Source organism: Arvicola amphibius, chromosome 4 (genome assembly GCF_903992535.2).
Source record: "Arvicola amphibius chromosome 4, mArvAmp1.2, whole genome shotgun sequence".
NCBI classification, from domain to species: domain Eukaryota; kingdom Metazoa; phylum Chordata; class Mammalia; order Rodentia; family Cricetidae; genus Arvicola; species Arvicola amphibius.
In genome coordinates this window covers 115,290,221-115,303,451 of record NC_052050.1, presented here as the reverse complement: position 1 = coordinate 115,303,451, position 13,231 = coordinate 115,290,221, and the positions used below count along the sequence as shown (strand labels likewise).

The 13,231-nt window shown below is 38.6% G+C and overlaps 1 protein-coding gene across 11 annotated transcripts in view; it reads left to right on the top strand.

Annotated features, from left to right (window-relative positions):
• The window catches only part of Nek1 (NIMA related kinase 1), a 122,098-nt gene that overhangs the window by 71,676 nt on the left and 37,191 nt on the right, over positions 1–13,231 (top strand). For all 11 annotated transcript variants that reach the window (XM_038326699.1, XM_038326698.1, XM_038326706.1 and 8 more), the window contains 3 exons: positions 3,609–3,737; positions 6,320–6,385; positions 6,458–6,692. In XM_038326699.1, coding sequence (XP_038182627.1) covers positions 3,609–3,737; positions 6,320–6,385; positions 6,458–6,692 — 430 coding nt within the window. The remainder of the gene's footprint in view (positions 1–3,608; positions 3,738–6,319; positions 6,386–6,457; positions 6,693–13,231) is intronic.

Sequence of the window (13,231 nt, the reverse complement as noted above, 5' to 3'; positions counted from 1 at the left end):
CCAGCAATACCACTTTTAGGTGTATATCCAAAGGATGCTCAATTGTACCACACGGACATGTGCTCAACTATGTTCATAGCAGCATTGTTTGTCATAGCCAGAACCTGGAAACAACCTAAATGCCACTCGACCAAAGAGTGAATAAGGAAAATGTCGTACATTTACACAATGGAGTACTACACAACAGAAAAAAATAACGACATCTTGAATTTTGCAGGCAAATGGATGGATCTAGAAAACATCATCTCGAGTGAGGTAACCCAGACCCAGAAAGACAAATATAATATGTATTCACTCATAAGTGGATTTTAGACATAAAGCAAAGAACCCCTCCCCCCCCACACACATACACACAATTTACAATCCCAGAGAACCTAGACAACAATGAGGACCCTAAGAGAGACATAAGTGGATCTGATCTACATGGGAAGTAGAAAAAGACAAGACAAGATCTCCTGAGTAAACTGGGAGCATGGGACCATGGAGAGGGTAGAAAGGGAAGGGAATGAAAGGGAGGGGTGCGGAAAAAAATATATAGCTCAATAAAAACAATAATAACAAAAAAAGCTATTCTTTAAATTCATGAATAAGTTGAGAAGGGCATTTGATGCTATTTTCTTTTTTTTTTTCTAAAGACATTTATTGATTTATTATGTATACAATATTCTGTCTGTGTGTATGCCTGAAGGCCAGAAGAGGGCACCAGACCTCATTACAGATGGTTGTGAGCCACCATGTGGTTGCTGGGAATTGAACTCAGGACCTTTGGAAGAGCAGGCAATGCTCTTAACCGCTGAGCCATCTCTCCAGCCCCTGATGCTATTTTCTTTAGTGAAATTGTTTCAGTATTTATTGTAGCTTCTACTCAATTGTTCATCCAACTATATTACTTTTTGATCCTTTTAAATCATAGTGTTCTTTGAATTTCATAAGGTAAGGCATTTGACTTGCGATCACTGTTTCTTGTGAACTTCTGTTCTAAACCTCCGGTGCACTGCCTAAACTTCAAACTCCGATTATACACAGATGATTTTTTGTTTTTGTTCTGCATTCTTAAGATCAGAAACTTGGCTTCTGCAAGTTAATTCATCAGTAATTCAATCTAAGCTTTGTGTGTTTATGCCAAATGATCTTATTTGATAAAGGTTAAATCAATAATTGCTGTGTGCTTCACACAGCTTATTTCATTTGATCTCTTCAGAAAAGAGAAAATGAGGACATCACTCTTTTGCTAGAGGAAGAAATTGAGTCTCAGAGTCCAAGAAACAATGAAAAATCACAAGACTATTAAGTTTGAGTTTGAGACCTTGAGTGTAGAAGTGTCCGACTTTGACTCTGAAGGGCTGCTGAGGCTGGGGTGCCTTGGAGGCTGCTATCTTCAGCACCTCATCCGACTTAGACACTCAGTTCCTGCTCCTTCTTGTTGTCTCCTTCTGTTTCAGATCAGGTAGCGTTTCTCAGGAGTACAGAGTCATTTATTTCCCTTTCCATTGTAGTTTGCAGCCTTTACAAGAGAACCCTGCCTTCCTCATTATTGTCTTCATCACCTAGATTGTTTGTACAGATAGGAATGTAGTACAACTCTCAGCTTGTTAGTAGATATCAAGCCCTATGAATTTGTTTACTCATGAAAGAATTACATTAGAGTCATGTATTGAAATCCTAGGAAGTATTTCTTCAAGAAAATTGGCACAATTCAACCACGGTGTTTCTCAGCAGTTTCTTAATTTTGATTTATTGGTATCTGCCCCAGTTTTTATAGAAATCACTTAAAACTTTTAATATATTCTAAAAATGCTGATGTTATGTAGGACAGTTTTAGAATTTACTCTGATTCCCATAGAATTTGAGAGGCCTTTAATACACATTCTTATGTTAACAAAACAGTTTCAAAATATTAGTATATTCCTTCACAGTGAGAGTACTTGGTTGTTATGAGTTCTAGATACTTTAAAAACTTATTTCACATCTTGAAATCAGTATAATTAATAAGGTTGGCCATATCAGTTGTTCCACTGTTTAAATACATAGGTACTGGTATAAAAAATTATAAGTCTAAATATTAGAATTACCACTTTATTCATAGCTCAGTTGTGGTGGCATTTTGTTTGTGATCTAACAAATAAAGCTTGTCTGAAGATCAGAGTGCAGAGCTAGCCACTAATTAGCCACAAAGGCTAAGCAGTAGTGGCACCACCTTTAATCCCAGCACTTGGGAGACAGAGGCAAGTGGATCTCTGTGAGTTCAAGGCCACCATGGGCTACGTGAGATTGATTCAGTGTAAAAGAGAAACAGAACCAGGAGGTTGGTGGCTCTCACCTTTAATCCCAGTACTTGGGAGTCAAATGCCTTTAGTGCCAGCGCTAGGGAGGTAGAGACAGGAAGGGATATGGCTGGGACGAGAGAGGAATATAAGGCAGGAAGAAACAGGAGCTCAGCCCATTCAGTCTGAGGATTCTTGGGGACAGGATCTTGCCCACTTCAGTCAAGTCGCTCTATTGGCTGGCTCCTTAATACTTCTCTGATCTTTCAGCATTTGCCCTGATGTCGACTCTGGGTTTTTATTACTAAGACCAAGTAGAATTCACACCACACTCTGTAACAAATACCTGAAATATAACTCACTCTGAGCTACAAACAGTATAGCTAATTCCACTGTCTCTATTTATTTCAGAAGTTTACTGTCTGAGAGCTGGAAAGATGGCTCAAGAGTGTTCTTGCAGAACACCCGAGTATAGATCACAGCACCTGCTTCAAGCAGCTCTCAACTTCCTGAAACACTAACTCAGGAAAACCTCTGGGGTCACCTGAAATGCACAAATACTGTGTGCACACACATCCACACAATAACAAACTATAATAGTAAAATTTTAAGCTCACAGTATTTATGCTGATTAGAGTCTCAATGACTAGTACCTGATAAAAGTGCACTTGTGTCGAAATATGGGTTTCAGGCTTTAAGAAAACTACAAAATTTGGGAAAAATTTTAGAAGCATTTCTTTCTGAAATATAAAATTAATAAACTACTTTTACATTAAACATTGTATTAGATTAAGATAACATAATGGTATTAGAAATTAATGTTCTATATGACTTTTACACATTGTTTATGTGTGTATTTATTATTTTTATGGGTATGTGTGTATGCTTCTGTGAGATTCTGGGCACCAAGTGTGTGCAGGAGCCCGTGGAGGTCAAGAGGGCATTGGATCTCCTGGAACTGGAGTTAACAATGGTTGAGAGCTACTGTATTGGTGCTGGGAATTCAACATAGGTTCTCTGCAAGAGGAGTAAGTACTGTTAACTAGTGAGCATTCCTCATGACCCTTGAAGACTTTCGGCGGAATCATTTTATGAGACATTGCTAGTGCAGTGGTAACCAGTTTCGTTTAGGACTGCTTGTCAGACATGCGACTGTGTTTACCTATGCAGCTGGAGGATTTCCGTGTTCACGTTCAACCAGCATGTGTCATAGTGTCCAGCCCAGTGAGTAATTAAGGAATTGGAAGCTATTTGTACGATGCATTAAAGAGATCTTGGGGCCTTTTATTTCTCTATGAAGATATGAAATCCAGTGTTTTTAGCTGTGTATTCTGTTTCTTGCAGTTGGTGGTGAAGGTAAGGAGCTCAGATGTTTCTCTACCTTTGGAGCATCAAGAAACAGGGGGTTCTCCATCAAAGCAGCAAATGAGACCTGTTATTTCTGTGACTTCAGCTTTGAAAGAAGTGGGCCTGGTAAGTTTCATAAAATTTAGAGCTCCTCAAAGACTAAAGATCAATTTAAGTGAAAATGAAGTTAATGGATTACATTGATTTCTAATGCCTCCTTGTTGTTTCCTAGAGTAAAACGATTGTCTTCTGGATTTTTTTTTTTTTTTTTGGCTTCCTCTGAATATTGGAACTTTTCTGCCCATAGATTTTTATCTAGAACTCAATTATAGATAAATATGCTTTGAACACTCTGCTTTTGAAGATTCCCTATATACAGAGCTAATCAATTTCAGATCAAAAGTGTTTGAGAAATAAAGTCATGTTGTTGCTGATGTGTTTACACAGGCCTGTACTGAGGGCTTCTGTAGTGCTGATGTTCATGCGTAAACATCATATGTTAAACCGTATCACAACTGTTTTCATAGCATGTCTGTCTGTTAGGTTTTGTAACTGATTTAGAGACAGTTCATGGTATGTGCAGGATATCATATACTATATGCACTTCCCATTTTAAATACGAGAATTGAGCACCTGTGGATTTTGGCAAGGGAGCAGAGAGATCTTGGAACCAGTGTCTCACAGATGCGTGCGTATAGGAAGTGCATTGTGTTGAAATGACTCTCTGATAGACTAGTGAGATGGCTCTGTGGGGAAAGGAGCTGGCCACGATGTCTGGCAATCGGAGTTTGATCCCTGAGATTGACCCACATGGTAGAAGGAGAGAACAACTCCCACAAGTTTTCTTCTGACTTCCATGTGCTTGTAATTGTAGCAGCAGCAGCAGCAGCAGCAGACATACACACTAATTAAATGTAGTAAAAACACTTGAAAGCAATATACTGAAAATAATGTGGCAAACAGTTTTGTACCCTAACCCTCATGATTGGCAAATTTTTAAAGAATAATATCTCTTATAGTACTTAAAGTAACTAACTATAGAAATGAACTCTTCTCCACCTATTTGAAATTTTGTAACATGGGAAATGATGTTCAATGTAATTCATTTTTTTTACCTTCTACTTCTGTCTCTGTATGCTACCTATATAGATAATAAAACAAACAAAAATATGCAAACAAGCAAAAGTTTAAACTTGTAAGTGTGTACCAGGTTACCTGTCTAAAAAGACTGTTCTGGATGAAAGGAATGGCTCCGAATGTGGAGTGACTCCCTGGATTAAAATGCTCTGAAAACAGTCAGCTGAGCCCTACAACCTAGAACCTCTGTTTTCCTTTCCCAGTAGGTACTGTCTGTGACTTGTATTTCTTGAGATTCCTTAGATGTTTTTCATACTGCAGAGATTATTGGTTACTACAGAGATTTCCTGCAGCCTTTGTGCTTATCTTGAAAATAAGGCAGAGTATAAAGCTCTACGTCCCTGATCAGAGCTTCGTGTAAGAATTTGTTCTCCCAGTAGGTTTTTTCTCTTTCTGATAATGACTTTGCATGTGCCACATTTACAGCAACTTTAGATACCTTGTGTGGTTTCCTTCCTGGTACCCAGTCTCACATCTCCAGTACCTGTCATCTCTGACTGCTCTCCTGGGTAAACTCCTCCTTGTCTCATTTACATGTGCTACTTTAATTCCCATCACTATGCTCTTACTGTTGTGTTTATAGAAACTGCTCATTTAAAACTTTGAAGATTATTTAGTCACACTGTTAAAGCCTTCATAACTACTCTTTTTCTTTTTATATATTTTTAAATATTAAGTTTCTAAGAATATCTTTATACTAATCAGAAGAAAAGTAAGAAACTGTTTTTACTTAGTTCTTTCCATAGATAAGAAAGCTTACTTGTTAATTGTGTTTAATGCTTTGGCTTAATGTGTATGTGTATGTAACATAAAGTTGTTTTCAAAATAACATGGCTTATCCTGAATTCCTTTATCTACCAAAACATCTTCTGGGACTAAGACTTTAGCTCAGATGGTAGAACACTTACAGGCATTCAGTCCCCAGGATCATTTATTTTTAGGACGTATTTATTGTATGCATTGGGTGTTTTGCCTGCAGGTATCTCTGTGCACAGTTTGTATGCCTGGTGCCCCAAGAGGCCAGAAGAGGGTGTTAGGTTCTTTAGAATTGGAGTAACAGTTGGCTGTGAGCTGCCTTGTGGGTTCTGGGAATCATATCCAGGTCCTCTGCAGGAGTAGCAAATACTCTTAACCACTGAGCCATATCTCTAGCCCGAAGAACCATATTTTTTTAAAAGCAAAATAAGACAACCCTTTTCCTAACTCTAATAAACAAATTATATGAATTTCTTTTCATGCCTGTCATTGACTTTAAATTATCAAAAATTAGATACCAAAGAAGACAGATAATTGTTAACAGTAATCCACAAACATGACAAATAACTGAGAATTCACACACACACACACACACACACACACACACACACATTAAACTTATTAACTGACTGATAATGTTTAAATGTTCATCATTATTTATAATGACAGAAGCCGTGTTGACATTTCACAGCAATGAGAAAAGTTCACAGGGGTTAAATTTCAGTTAAATGAAAAACTGAAAGTAACAAAAATATCATCTGTTTCAGAATCCTAAAATGGTTTTCTCTTACTCTTCACCTGTCTTGTGTTTAAAGGACGGGAGTTTAACTGAGACCCAAGACACTGCAGAAGAGACGCACAAGGGCAGCAGTGCTGTTTCAGTAAGTACAGTTTTCAGAGGCTCTGTCAGGCTCCTATTTAATAATATGCTCGCTAAAGTGTAACTATTTCAGAACAAGCGAGAAATACTACGTAGGCTAAATGAGAATCTTAAAGCTCAGGAAGATGAAAAGGAGAATCACCATCACTCAGATTCTGGTCCCTGTGAGATCGCTGGTCACAAGGATGCCAAGGAGTATGAGAAAGAAAATGCCATATCCTCTGATCGCAAGAAGTGGGAGGTCGGCGGTCAGCTTGTGATTCCTCTGGATGAAGTGACACTGGATACATCCTTCTCTGCCTCTGAAAGTATGTATGAACATGTCCATGTCCTGTCTTGGGTTAGCACTCACGTAAACTTGTGTCCTGGCCATCCTAAGGAACCAACATGTGGATGGGTTGAGAGAAGTAGAAGTCTGTGCATCTCCCTCATGGGCATGAAGTATCTTCCAGTATGATATAAAGACACGAAAGATGGTTTGGTTTTTACAGTAGCAAGAATTTTTCTGTAAGAGTATAGTGAAAGGAGAACTAAAGGAATGTATTTAAATTGTACTGTTTGAACCTTTACACCATGTCAATCTGTTACGTTCTTTGTTCTTGTTGTAGTGAAAGGGGTTCCCGGTGGGTGACACGGTGTCTCAGTATGTCTCCAGCACTGTCCTTGAACTCGTGGTCCTCTTTTCTCTGTCTTCTCAGTGCTTAACAGATATGTGTTTCCCAGCTCTCCCACTTTTGGTTTTATGAGATAATCTCTCATTGTATAAATACCAAGCTGGTCTTGAATTCATTATCCTCTTGCCTCTGCCCTCTGAATGCTGAGTACATGCCCAACTCTACCAGTAATTTCTAATGAAAGCAGGAGCAGTGAAAGCTCAGAAGAGCCCCTTAGACATTAGGAGGAGTTTAGGAGGTTTAACTAGAAAGAATTCCTAAGCACCCACTGTGTTCTCTCAGGAATCACGGCCTTCATTGTCTCCTTACCGTCTTCCCACAGGAGGCATGGCCTTCATTTTGTTCCCCTGTATATGCATGACTTTTTTTGTGTGATTGCAATGACACTTTATCTCTTTATTTTTCAGAAATTTTGTGTGATTTTATGTGTATGAGTGTTTTGCCTACATGTGTGTCTGTGCACCATGTGCATGTTTTGTGCCACAGAAACCAGAAGATGTCAAATCCCCTAGGACTGGCTACAGACCATTGTGAACTGCCATGTGTGTGCTGGGGTCTCTGGAAAAGCTACCAGTGCTCTTCTGCTGATCTACCTCTCCAGCCTGTTGATTATTATTCCTCGTTATGTCTAGTTTTGAATAGTATGATTGTGAAGTATCTTAGTGTACTTTTATTCCTGTTTCCTCTCCTTGGACTTATGAAATTCTTCAATATATAGACTTAAACCGTTTGTCAAATTTGGAAAATTTCACCAAACATTAGTTTTTATTTGACATAATTTCTTTATTGATTCTTTGGGAGTTTCAAGTCATGCAACTTAATTCCACTCACCTCCCAGTCCCCCCATATCTTCCCTTCACCCTTGCAGCACCCCCCCAAAGAAAAATTTTTAAACAAACATAAACAATAAAACAACAACAAAAAAAACCCTCTTTACTCCCCCATCATTCCCACCTCTCTAGCACCTCTTTATTCATCGTGGTGGCATTAGGATCTGCAGGGTGTCACCCAGTGTACCCTTTTGTCCAGTCAGCTTCATTAGCAGATGTGCATTGCAAGAGTCATTGGTCTGATTCACTGGATTCTCACCGACACTCCTCTGGGATCCTGTAGATATCCCACAGGACCAGTTCTTTCATGAGTGCCGGCAGGTCCCAGATGGAGTAGATGTTAGGGTGGGCCAGCCAAGGTTCGGCTGTGGGCCTGGGTGATGGATGGCTGAGCTGATCAGCCCAGGCTGCCAGGGCCTCCCCCGTCAGGTGTGGGGGCAGAGCCAGCTCCCCTATGCCCAGGCCATCAGGCTTCCTTGTGGGTGGAGCTAGCTCTCTTGCTTAAGTATCCAAACATTTTTAAATATTCTTTCTCCTTTTCAGTTTCAGGCTAATAAAGAGACCCTGTTTCAAAACAACAGCAACAACATACAACACCAAATTGGATAGTGAGAAGCAATAGCCAAGGCTGTCCTTTGGCTTTCACATGCAGTGCACAACGCACACTTACACGCACATGCAGAAGGGTTAGGAATATATAGAACAGTAGAAGAATATGGTTTAACTCAAAAGGATGAGCAGAATATTTCTGAAAGAAAGATGAAAAATTGAGGACTATATTTTATCAATGTTCGTCATAGGAGAGGCATTGTGAGCTTGAGAAAATTAGTGTCATAACTATACCAAAGGAATAAAATCCATTTTAAAGGTAAATGGATGGCAAGAAACTAGAAAAAAAATATATCGTTTTTATAGGAAGTGAAATGGAGAGAGTAGATGGTGTTACTAGATAGGGATGTAAAGACATTGTAACCTAAAGAGATTTGAAATTAATTTTTAGTTTTGTTTTGTTTCTCGAGACAGGGTTTCTCTGTATAACAGCCCTACATATCCTGGAACTAGCTCTTTTAGACCAGGCTAGGCTGGCCTCGAACTCACAGAAATCCACCTGCCTCTGCCTCCCAAGTACTGGGATTAAAGGCTGTGTCATCATCACCTGACTTGAAATTAATTTTCACCAATTACGAGGGAAAAATATATCCTGTCACTCTGCTATCTTCAAGCTGTTGATTTCCATTGCAGTTGGAAGACAGTCCACAGCCCCTTCACGATGGGGACTCGGCTCGCCCTGCTACTTCATAGCACTCTCCGTTTCCTGTGCCGCTCACTGTGAACGGCTCACCTCTCAGATGTGCCGTTCTCTCTGTCTCCACAGCTCCTCAGGATTTTTAGATGATACTTACTCCCCGCTGTCTGATTCTGAGAGCTCTCTTTATAATATATTTTTTAAAAAATGTTTTTTTATTCTAATTCCTCTCCTGTCCTTGCTTACCTTACTTTTTCCTATTAGAGAACAAAACTACTCAGTCACAGAAGACCTTCATATTGGTAAATTCAACGGCCTGATTTTATAGATCTCTATATAATCAGATACATATGTCTTTTTCTTCCCTTAATGAATAATAAACCTCATTCATTTAAGTTTTATTAGAATTTAAAGTAATGAGTTTTCTTGTGGGAGTTTCGTAATTTATTTTCATTGATAATCATATGTTTTTTTTTCCCTTAAGTATATTGTGTTTCCTCTTAACTTATAAGCTTTTTAGCTAAGCTTGTCTGACATGTACCACATGTTCTGGGCTTTCTGTGTGTGTCACTCAAATTTTATACAGGAGAATAGTTAATAAATAAATAAATAGATAGATAAACAAATAAACAAATAAATAAATAAATAAATGACACACTGCTCTTGCTGTGAGACGTCTGAGGTGGGGGACTCTAGCTGACATGGCTTCTGGAGCAGAGGTTCTCAACCTGTGGGTCGCAACCCCTTTGTGGGTCAGATGACTGTCTCACTGGATCACTCAAGACCATCGATAACACACAGATATTTACATTATCATGCAAAATTACATTTATGAATTAGCAACAAAAGTAATTTTATGATTTGGGATCACCACACCATGAGTTACTGTATTAAAAGGCTCCACGCAGCGTCAGGAAGGTTGAGAGCCACTGCTCTGGAGTAGTGGACCACTGCCGCTGTGTGAGGCCAGTGGGGGCAAGGGTGAGAAGTACACAGAGGCTTCCTGGAGATTGATTTAATAATTACCTTTTGTGTTATTTTTGTTTGTTTGTTTGTTTCAGACAGGGTTATGTAGACCTGTCTGGCATGGAACTCACTAAGGAGTTCCTGCTTCAGAACTTGTAAGTCCTAGGGTCCAGGTGTATATACAACCATGCTCAGCTTCTCTTATTTCTTAAGAAACTGGGAAGACTGATCACAAATAAACCAAAAACACAAGAACTGGGTGATCAGTTCTTCTTCTTCTTTTGGCCTGGTACAGTAGTTTCCTAAAACATGAAGGGCAATTCTTCCTGTTACCAGGTAATTGCTGACATTAGCTCGTTTATCTTTCTGGAGTACATTCAGATATATGTGCCTATAAATGTTTGTGTGTATATATAGATTAAATAATAAAGATACATTTATTTAATGTATACACATGTATATATACATATATGCGCATATATCCATATATATGTGAATGGGCGTGATCATATATAATTCTCCCTTTATATTGCATTATTGGTTATATGCAGTTTTATTTGCATTGTTCTAGATTTTATTTTTAAATGTATTTTATGGACCTTATACTACCATTCTTTTTGTATAAATTTATATAAATTTTATATAAATTCTCTTTATGTTGATATATCTCATTGTGTTATCATATCTAAATTCCTAGAATTTCATTATGAGAAATTTCAAACATGTAAAAGAATTTAATAATTTTGCAGTAGGTGTTATAAACCATCCATTTACCTTATACCATGAGTGCTGTGCATTGTATCTATCCTGTACTCATCAGTCTTACTTTTGACATAACTCAGAGGAAACACAGACATTGGTATATTTTCCTGTATTTCACAGCATATAGTCACCATCAGAATTCAGTATTTATTTAGTTTTTTTCTTTTATGTTATTTTAAGGATAATGATTTGCACATTTGCTGAATTCCAGCAAATAGTGCACCATTTAACGTTAATTACTAATAATAGGTAGTGCATTACCATCACCCCAAGAAGTGGCACAGCCATTTTTCAAACTTTGACCTTTGTCTCCCAGAGACTACTTTGTCTGAAGTTTCCCCACCTTAGATTAGTTATCTGTTCCTAGAATGCCGTGAAGCCAGCCATGTAAGTTTTGTGTTCTTTTGTTTCTGGTTTCTTTGACTTATGCTTTTTGAGAGGCATCTGTATTGTGAGCTTTAATAATTTTTTCTTTTAAAGATTTTTTCATTTGGTTTTTGGTTTTTTGAGTCGGGGTTTCTCTGTAGCTTTGGGCTTGTCCTGGAACTAGCTCTTGTAGACTAGGCTGGCCTTGAACTTACAGAGATCCACCTGTGTCTGCCTCCTGAGTGCCGGGATTAAAGGTGTGTGCCAACCAACTCTTTTAAAGAATGTTTTATTGGTATAGTCATTTTTATATTCTTTTGCTCAATGTTAGATTGATATATCTATCCCAGTCCCCAACTCAAACTGTTTATGCATTTACATTTAGTGTGGGTTTGCTTTTTCAGTCCACTCCTAACACCTAATACTTTTATACCATTTGCATTCTACACAATTTAACTGTACCACTTTGCTTTATCTGTGATTTTTTTCTCCATTTCCTCTTGCTCTCTTAGAGTTCATTACTCTGATAACTCACTATTTGATTTAGAGTCAACATTATAGACTTTCATGAACTCTATTTTCAAATGACTTCAGTGCTTAACCTCTAGCAAGAAGCATTATAACAGTCTTGCACTTCCTTCCTTCCTTCCTACCTTTGTGCTAGTATTGGGATGGGTCAGGTAATTGCTTTGCTTATATTTTTGCTATAAAAATATAATTCACAATCTAGTTATTAGTTCTTAGAGACACATAAGCGGTAAGTGGAACGGTCCTATGTGTTTGCTTTGTGTTTGCATTCTTAGTGCTCTCTAAGCATGTCTGGCTCTGTTTCCTCTGCATGTTGGCTTCCCTTAATATCACTAATGATCGGTTCCTTCAACTTGTATATATCTGTAAAAGTTTACTATGCCTGCCTTCAGCAAATATTCGTTAAGAGCTATGGAATTAGCTGATACCTTTTCTATCCTACTCTAACAACATTTCTCCACTGCTTGCAGCGGGAAGTTGTAACTGTCAGTCTCAGCAGCTCCTCTGGATGCAGTATGTCATTGTCCTCTGGCTGCATGCCGCTCTGGCTTTTTCTCAAAGCCCTGGTTTCAGTGAGCTTGGTGGTGACACACCTTGTTATCACATCCTTTTGCTAGTGTTCTTGGACTTGTGAGTCATAACTGTCACTTGTATTGGAAAATTATTTGCCATTATTTTTTCCTGTATTCTTTTGGACTTGTCTCCTACAAGTCCAGCACCAATCTTTTTTCCCCTCCTCCTTTTGGTGGAGAAGATTCTAATCCAGAGCCTCTTCATGCTAGGCAAGTACTCTGCAACTGAACTGCACACTAGCCCAGCTTCCCTTATTTTGTCCCTCCCATGGCCAGTCTTCTGTAGCTGAACCAAGGGAGCTCAGCTATAATAATCATACAAATGTCCTTCCCCAGTGAGTAATCTCATCATCTCTGTCATTTGGACATTGGTTTTGGTCGGTGGACCATATTATACTTGATTAATTTTGCTTTGAGACGAAACACTGAATTATAATATGTGGAAGTTTATGTAGTTTTCATATTTTATAACTATTATTGACCTTTGTTCTGGGATATAGTTTGGTTAGTTATGAGTATCTTGATCCTTTTAGGCCTTCTTCCTAAGCTCTGTGAAGTGGGATCAAGCAGTGTTTAGTCTATGGCTAATCTTCACCCTTTACTGAGTCCACAACCTTTCTGAACAATCTGCCTAATGGCTTGTGAACTACAAGCTTGTGGAGATAGGAACTAGTTCTGGTCTTTGTAAACTTCAGGTCTTCCTCCTTCACTTCCTGTTGGGTGCTCTCTTCTTGAGACTGCATCGGTTTCCTTGCACATGCTCATTTAATGACGTGCGCAGCTTTGCGAGACCTGACTTCTCTCTGAATGTCAGATGCGAGCCATTTTCTTCCCGTAGACTCGGGTTCCATCTCTTCAGCTCAGACTGGCCACGAATCCTGCCAGTTTTTCTCCCCATGATTT